Here is a 9,015-nt window from a genome sequence, read left to right on the forward strand (position 1 = left end):
TCTCTCTCTCTCTCTCTCTCTCTCTCTCTCTCTCTCTCTCTCTCTCTTATCTAAACAGAGAAGCAGATGCAGCATAAACTGAGAAGGAAGAGAAAGGCTTTGAATATAGGCTTGTACCTGCACGAAGCCTCGAAGGGGGCTGATGATTGGAACAGCACAATTTGGGCAATGGGCATTTGCAGGGGATGGTCCGGGGAGATGGGGAAAAAGTATAAAAGAATTCCATGAAATTTGTTACTTTTCATTATATAATCAGTTTTAATTTGCCTGTATGCTGTCTCTTCTCCATTAGATTAGAAAGAAGAGACTGAATGGACTCAAAGATGAAAAGATCCCTCAGTTTCTGGCATGGGACTCAGTAAGTCACATTCCCTTTCTTGTTGTTAATAAGATCACCAGCAGCACTGTCAGTCTTATGCTGGTGTCGCTCAGTACTTCAAGGGCTCAAGATTTCGTCAGTGAGTGTATCCTCTCCACGCCTCTTGAAAGCTAGTTGCTGATCACCCAAAGCCACCATCCCCAAGGGGCTATCACTTTGGTAAGGAGCCTCTCCACACCTGGTGACAGACAAACACATAGTCAGTCTATCCCACTTTACACTCAGAGCTTTCTCACCTTGCTAGTATCGGCCAAAGCTTGTACCTGCTGGGATGACTGTTAGAGATGCAGGGTGAATACAAGGAGGCATCACTATCATTCACAAACTTTACAGTGAGAAGAGCATGTTCAGTGCCCTGTTATGCTGGCCAGCAAATGTTAGAGGTATCCCCATTTTCCAGAGGAGAAAATGTTCCCAAAGAGGAGATGGGACTTGTCAGGGGCTACGTGTTGGGCATGTGTCAGAGTCAGGACTCGAACCCTGATTTAAAACTCAAAGCCCAGTTTTGTTCCCATTATCCCTGGTCCTTCTCTGCCTTCATGTTCACTCAGTGGACATTGCCTCATTTATCCTATAAAAAGGATCATGACATAAAACTCTTCCTGATGTTTGTGTTAGATGGAAGAAGTCCTTCAGGATGCCATCTCCAAAAACTTTCAAGACTTCTATATCTTGTTGAAGACCCATGACATCGGAGACACGGGACTTATTAGTAGAAATAGCTTAAAGAAAATCTTACAAACATTCTGCCGCTTTCTGTCTGATGAGCATCTGACAAAGTAAGTTGCCTGGCCACTGATCCCATGCCTGGCATTTCATCACCTGGACTTCCCCAAGTCTTCTTTCTGCTTAAAACCAACCCCAAGTCAATTCGCCACCATTTATTTGGTCAACCCAGAATGATAGTCTAGGGCTAGGATCTTCTTCACCAACAGGCAGCAAGCTGGGTTTAGCCCTTGGCGAGAGCTGCCGACTCCTGCCCTAGGTAATTCATTAAGGCCAGGGGCACACTGGCATGACTTCCAGTAGTGAGAGCCCCCATTTTGAAAGTGCTTTGCTAATCTCAGCCAGCTGAGAAAAGGGGAGACTGTGCCACTGTGTGTCACTGACTGACTTGCCTCAAGCAGGGGTTGACAAAAGCTGAATTAATTGGTCAGCTCTTGCCCTTCTCATTTTGTGATCCTTTGGACCAAGTATTTCTAAACATCCCACGTCAGAGGGTGCTCCTGCTGCAGACTCACCCACAGCCTTCTGGGGGATAGAGTCCTGCTTCCCTCTAGCCCCCAAGGAGTACAGAGCCTTGTGCTCAGTACTGAGAGAAAGAGAGACTTTAGATAAGTTCCTCCTAGATTGGAGGCAGGGCAGCCTGAAGAAGGGGCAGAGCCATGGTCCTCTTGACTCCAGATCCATATCCTCTCTTTCTACCACACCCCACCAATTGTCACATAAATCCCATATACATGTGTATTGACATAACCATGTTCCATAGATACATACATATTTATCTATGCTTGGACACATATGGAACAAGGAAGCATTTATTATGTTCTATGTGCCTAGCACTGTGCTTTACAGATATGACCTCATTTAATCCTCACAGCCCTAGGAGACAGGGCTTTTACTATTATACCCATTTTACAGAAGAGGAAACCTAGGAAACAGAAGTACAGACAGGCTAAGTGCTATCTGAGGCAGGATTTGAACTCAGTTCTTTCTGACTCTAGACCCAGGGTCCTGTCAATGGCACCACTTGGTACATATCATAATAATCATGCATGATTACAAAGGGCTTTCCCTTCCAAACCCTACACAGGAGGTGGGATACACCTTCTCCTCAGTTTAGAGATGACATCACCGTGTCTTTGCTCAGTCTATTCTCAATGCTTGGAATGACTTCTCTTCTCACCCTCTGTGACTGTTGAGTTCCTATTCTTTAAAGTCCAACCTCTTCTAGAAAGAGCCCCCATCAGCAAACACTCTTCCCCTGCAGACCTCACAGAGCTCTTTGTCTCACGCCTCTTCACATTCATCCTGGGATAGTGTTACAAGTTATCTATGTAGGTGGCATCATCTTGGTAGTTTGTGAGCTCTGGGAGGGCAGGGACTGTGGTCTTATTAAATTTGATGTCCTCAGCACAGGATTCTGTACATAGCTGGAGTTTAATGCATATTTATTTTTGTGTCAGCTGCATCTGTGAGAAAAGATTTTTTTTCCAAACATGTCTGTGTTGTCTTAACAGGCAAAATATTTCTGATGGAGAAAGCACTGGTTGAGCTGATTTGGAAGCACTTGGCTACCTCTGCAGTCCCAAGAGAAATCTGCCCTGGGGCCACTTGGGCCACCCAACTCTTTCTGGAATATTTACAGGGGCCAAAGATTCAGAGTGAGGTTTTTCTTCCACTTCTCCAAGCTCTAATGGTTTCTTTCTTTTATTCAGACTCTGTGATAAATTCCAGGATGGGACATCAGGGGGAATCCTTTACAAGAAACTTTTGGCCAGCATTGGAATTACCAGCCCAACCCATGACTCTCCTGTAACTGTCCAAAGTTTCCAGCCACCAAATGGAATTTGTCGAAGAGACGATTTTTCTGAGAGGTATAGAGACAAGCTTTGATTGGGGGAAAAATAATATTCATTTGTTTGACTAGGCTGTTATGGGTTAAGACTAGTGGTACTTATATTACAAATCTTTTGGGGGTAATTGATAGGTTATACTATTTATGGAAAGCCTGAGAAAAACAAAACTTGCTTGCCTTCTTAATGGTTGGGGGAAGGACTGGAGAGAGAGAGACAATTTTGAACTCAAAATAAAAAGATGACGGTTAAAAAAAATCAGCTAAGAAAAAAAAGAAAACCAGAGCAAACACTAAGTTCTGAGAACTGAGGAGGAAACATGACGTTCTAACACCGGGCTTGGAAAGTGGGCAGAGAGTGGAAGCTCCTTCAGGGCAAGGACTTTCCTCTTCTTTCGTTCTATATGCCCAAGCACTTGGCAGAGTGCTTGACTCCTTCCTGAGGGCAGGGGCTGTTTCATTTCTGTCTTTTATCCTTGATATTCAGCACAGTGCCTAGCATGTAGTAGGTGCTTAATAAATGTTTATTGATTGCTAATTGAGTAGAGCCTAGGTACTTCTAATTTTACTTTTCAATGTTACGCCTACCATCTAGCCATTGGACAGCATGCCGCCATATTTCAGAGAGTTGGAAAGAACTTTAGAGTTCATCTATTCAAAATCTCTCATTGTATAGAAGGGGAGATGGGTTCAAGGTCCCACATAGTAAATAAAAGGGACAAGAATTGAACAAGGTTTTCTGATTCCCAATCTGGGTACTCTAGCTTAGACAGGATGAGGGTTTCCTATATCCACACTGGGCTTAGTTCCAAGTCATTGGACTTAAGGTCCCTTCTGATTTCAGCCAAGAGTTCATCCTTCTAACCCAGGATCATATCTCCCTTTACCTTTCCAGTGGCCCAGACTTCTTCCTTCCACCTTCTTTGGGAAAAGCTCCCAAAGCTCCCATTGAACTGTTTACTTATGTTTCCAGTACAAGTGATCAAGCTATTTACAATGATTGCCAAATTTAAGTCTTAGCATGAAACACACTTAGCGAATCTATTAAAAAAAAAAAGTCCAACTGGTGAACATTCTGACTTTCTTCGTTTTGAAAAATGCCAGTAAGTGCTAATGAAAAAGAATGATTGTACCTTGCTTGTTCATGGGTCTTAATAAATCCATAAAGAAATGTAGAAGAGACGAGAGGTTTCCTCTTTGTAACCTCCCTTGGAAGATGTCCTGGGATAAGTAACGATGGATTATCTTAATGGGCAGCTGACAAAATCTGAAGGCATTCCTGTCAGGGTGGTGGTGTTGGCAAGCATTTTCAAAATGGGCGAGAGGAATCAGATTGAAAAAAGAAAGGTTCAAAGACCCTGTAGGGCAGAGGGAGGACAGGGCCAGGAGTGATGGCAATGGCCTCGAAGGTCCAGGACTTTCAGATGATGGAGGAGGAAAGTGGGCCCAGAGCAGTAAAGGAACTTTCTCCATTCCATTCCATGGGCTACCGAGACGAAAACGAAGCACTTTTGGCTCTCAAGGAGCCTAGCCTTGTGACTCTGGACAAGTCTCTTAACCTCTCTGTGACTCAGTCTCTTCATCTGTAGAATGGGAGTAATAACAGCCCCTCTGGGGGGGGGGGTTGTTGTGAGCAAGAAATGAGGTAGTTTGTGTGAAGTACTTTACAAACCTTAAAGATGCTATTGTTGTTATCAATGCCGTTATTACATTGCCATTTGTCCTGCGGCATGCTGGGATGCTCAGCCATGCTCTGTGCACATCCGATTGTAAAGCTGGCATCACTCCATCTCCCTACCTCCCCAGGCCTCAGCTTCCTCATCTTGGGTCAAGCGGCCTCTGAGAATCCATAATCCTGCACAATCCGGGGCCTGGTTTCCCCCCAGATGGTGCTGTAGTAACTGCTTTGGGAGGTAGATGCTGTTATTATCATCATTTTACAGGTGAAGAAAATGAGGCCATCAGAGGTTGAATGATCTGACCTGGGTCATACAATTGTCTGAGACAGGATTTAAACTCAGGTCTTTCTGCCTCCAAGAGCACTCTATGCACTCCACCACCCAGGATTTAGTGGTGATGGGTGTGGAGGGCCTAGGTCAAGTTGTTAAGCATTTATTAAGCACCTGCTGTCTAAGTTCCAGGCACTGTGCCAAGCCCTAGGGACACAAAGAAAGGCAGAAGGCAGCCTCTGTCCTCAGAGAGCTCACAGTCTAGTGGGGAAGGCAACATTGCAAACGGCTGGTACAAAGGAGATTTGGACAAGATAAACTGGAGACCAGAGGCTTGCCTGCTGGCCCTTGCACATGGGCCTGGACCACCCAAGCCCAAACACAGCTTCATCTGATATTTTTACAGAATGTCGGAGCCAGTCTGGGACCTCAGTAGCCATCTAGACCAGCTAATTCCTGAATAGGAATTAATACCCTCTAATACTCCCCAAAGGGGAGGCGTCCTCCTGCCCAAGGACCTCCACCACCCGTGGGGGTGTCTTCACTTCCCCACGGAGTCTAGACCATGCCCTAGAGAGGACAGAGACTTACACTGACTTGCTGACCCTGGTCCGTCCAGGTGCCCCCTAGTTCGGATCAGGGCATGCTGTTCCTCAGTGTCAGCACGCCGGCATGCTTCTGTAAACCTGGTGGGGGGGGCCTCTGTGTTCTCAGGAACAAATACAGCGACTATAAAAATGAGCCAGTGAGAAGCAAGAGTCTAGAAGAAGTGATCGAGAGCCTCAAGAACTGGATCCAGCTGCAGGACATCGGCTTTCGGGACACCTTCCTCGAGTACAGCAAGCATCCCCTGGAGAAAATCAGCAAAGAAGAATTCAGGAAGGTAGGGAGGTGGGAAGAGTGTGTGTGTGTGTGTGTGTGGGGGGTCCTTCTGCACATGGGTACATATGTTCACGTGTACGTGTTTGCACATCATGTGTTTGGATGTGTTTCTTGATTTCCCCAACATGGCTGGCCTATTGCTACCCAATGGTCCTGTGGAAGCCCCAAGAGTCAGGGGTCTGAGAACATCACATGGAAAATCTGCCAAAGTCATCTCCAGAGCCCTTCTTCATTCTCAACATTTCTCTTAAGAAATAAGTGGCTCAAAATAGTGTTGGAAAATACATGCATATCAGACTGGCCAATATTGCACTTGCCTATGAGTTCAATGAAGGGAAAGGACTGTTTGACCCAAACCTGTTCCATACTCCAGTGCCTAAAATACCCTGCTCTGCATGCAGAAGGCACTCGACGAATGTTGAGTGAATGACAAAGTTATCCCTTCCACATCCTGACATCCCCCATCCCAGTTTTGCTATATTGTGGGTCAGCATAAGAAAGAAAATGAGAATTTTGGGGGACTTTTGTGGAAGCTACAGGTGACATGTGAAAGCCAGCAATAACACAGAAGTTTAGAAACTCAGAAATGCATAAAATATATGTATAGCATTGTGTAATATCAACCCAAATTTTACAAAAAATTTACACCCCATAAAAGAAAAAGAAAAAAATTCAAACATCATTTCCAGTATGAAGGGAGGGCCAAAAAATTTTTATGTGGATTTTCCAGATCACAGGGGTGCTGTGCCCTTAACTTTTGCTGTGTGGAAGGGGTAAATAATTGTACATGGACTTCTCTAGGAAGCCAGAAAATTGAAAGGTATTAGAAGAAGATAAGAGGTCTTGGAGAGTTTAATTGCCTCTGATTAAGGGATTGGTAAATTTCTTCCAGGAAGACCTCTGGAAAAGGGTCTAGAGTGAGAAACAAATATGAAATGTTCCCTTCATCTCCTTTGCATAAATGGGTCATAGAACCTACTCAACAAATATAATAAAAAGCTAAAATATATGTGAATGGTTCTGAACATTGGCTAGGTAAATTAGAGGCGGAGGAAAGGAGATAGTAATTAATATTAAATGCCTACTCTGTGCTAGGCACTGGGATGCATACTCCAAAATGAGATAAACCCCGTCCTCAAGGAGATTCCACTTTATGGGGGAAGAAGACATTTCTATATGTAAGTGTATGTGAAATGTGAGCCTGGTTTTTAAAGTGAAGAAAAGGAAGCTAAGCCTTGAGGGGCCCTGGAAGGTTGGGAAGCCCTGAAAGAGGCTGGGCAGCTTCCGAGGTGAGGGGCAGTAGAAGCCGCCTCTTGTCCCTCCTGGTCTTCGTGGGCCTGTGGGCCATCCTGCAGGTCACTACAGCCAGCTAGTCAGGCTCTTCAGGAACACAGAAAAATAGTCTTGGCCACTGCTTTCACACCACAGTTCATTTTAACAATGAAGGTTTTGAACGTGCATGAGGAAATGACTTAAGACTAGAGATAAATGAATTTATTTTGGAAATTTAGAAGCCATAAATTCATTGATTTAGAGCTAGGATGGACCTGAGAGGTCACCTGGTCCAACCCCCATTTTACAGATGGAGAAACTGCCTCACTTACTAGCTGTGTGATTCCAGGCAAGTCACTTCACCTGTTTGCCTTGGTTTCCTCATCTGTAAAATGGGTCTAATGATAGCCCCTGTCTCCTAGAGTTGTCAGGAGATATTATGGTTGATCAAATGAGATCACACATGTAAATCTGAAAGTGTTATGATAACTATTAGTGTTGTTATGAGCTGAAATGTTCTGCTTTTAACTCTAAAGAAATCTCCAAAGGCAATAGTACTGATATTTGCAGAATAGCCCTCAAAGTGGACTGTCCATGTGAGTCTTAGCCTATGTAGGTTAAGAATTTCTTTCATCTGAAACACACAAAATTTTTCATATATTTCAATGCAATTTAATGTATTACATTCTCAGTTTATGCCTTTTGGAATTTCGCCACTAAGGGCTTTTTAAGCCTTGTTGTATTTTCACAACCATAGACACATCAGAAGTCTCATCTCTTGGTAAATGCTCTTAGCACAAATGAAATTCATGGTAGGACCAATTTTAAGCCAGCGTCTCACATTCCCCCCTCCCTGTTCCACAGTTCAGTCCTACTTGGGTTTATTAGAGGGTCATTTCGAGGTAAAGCTGTTAGGAATTCACTGATTTTCTTCTGAATATATCAAGTAAACAGCCCCATGGTAAATAGGATGCTTCCAATGTTGTACAGTACACAGGGTCAGGGCTGTGAGGACCAGAGAGTGCCTCATTGTTGCTGTTGGCTTCTAAAAGTGTCTAGAATATTAGCAATTCCATAGGGCGGTTCTGATGGCCCACTTCAACCTGGACTCTGGCTTTATGATCTTGTCAATTATCAGGTAAGTCAGGCATCCTACTCCAGGAGGTAGGTGAGAGAGAGAGCGGAGATATGGTTCTGAAAACCGAGGCTTAATCTTGTCACTGAAGCTCCATCTCTGATCTTGAGTAACTTACTTTACTTCGTCTATACAATTCTAAAAACCATAGCTCTAAATCCAGTGGCTTCCTGGTGTGACCTCAGACAAATCACATCATCACCATCATCATCATCATCATCATCATCATCATCATCATCACAATTGACATTTACGTAGGAATTTAATGTTTTAAAATCCCTTTACACAGACCATTTCATTTCATCCCCCTACCAGTCCTGTGAGGCTTATACATTATTAAATTATCACACCCATTTTATAGCTCTAACACACTCTGAACACCCCCCCCTCCCAGATTTGCAGATTGGGTCCTGGAGGGCAACTGTGACCTCCTATTCCTGTACGTCGTGAGCCCCCACTGATGTGTTTCACATCAACAACAGCCAATAAAACCCAGGTAGCTCTTAGCAAAGGCATGTTCTCCAGTGATACAGCAAGAGCTTAATAGTTAGAAAATCTTCTGCCTGTAAATGCTGTATGCACCTTCCCACAAATGAATGGGGCAGCTCTAGTAAGAGGAGGCATAAGCCTAAATGGTAATGGGGAGCACCCAGGAGATGTATGTGGCAAAGGCAACTTTGTAACTTTTGGTACAAAGGTAGTGAAAGGGCTTACTCACTTCACAAAGACCTCCTGAAGCTCCTCCTGAGTGTACTGTCCCTACTGGGTGGTTTGCTCATCTGGGTTCTCAAGCTTGAAGCTGTGATTCTTCTTGGTCTAATAC

At 44.1% G+C, this 9,015-nt stretch overlaps 1 protein-coding gene across 1 annotated transcript in view; it reads left to right on the plus strand.

The window, feature by feature from the left end:
* The window catches only part of EFCAB6 (EF-hand calcium binding domain 6), a 195,544-nt gene that overhangs the window by 93,744 nt on the left and 92,785 nt on the right, over nt 1-9,015 (plus strand). Inside the window, exons 14-17 of the mRNA XM_069102833.1 lie at nt 293-358; nt 998-1,158; nt 2,818-2,976; nt 5,618-5,786. Coding sequence (XP_068958934.1) covers nt 293-358; nt 998-1,158; nt 2,818-2,976; nt 5,618-5,786 — 555 coding nt within the window. The remainder of the gene's footprint in view (nt 1-292; nt 359-997; nt 1,159-2,817; nt 2,977-5,617; nt 5,787-9,015) is intronic.

Source organism: Petaurus breviceps, unplaced genomic scaffold (genome assembly GCF_028583685.1).
Source record: "Petaurus breviceps papuanus isolate PSGF00001 unplaced genomic scaffold, PetGlider_PUasm1.0 558, whole genome shotgun sequence".
NCBI lineage: Eukaryota > Metazoa > Chordata > Mammalia > Diprotodontia > Petauridae > Petaurus > Petaurus breviceps.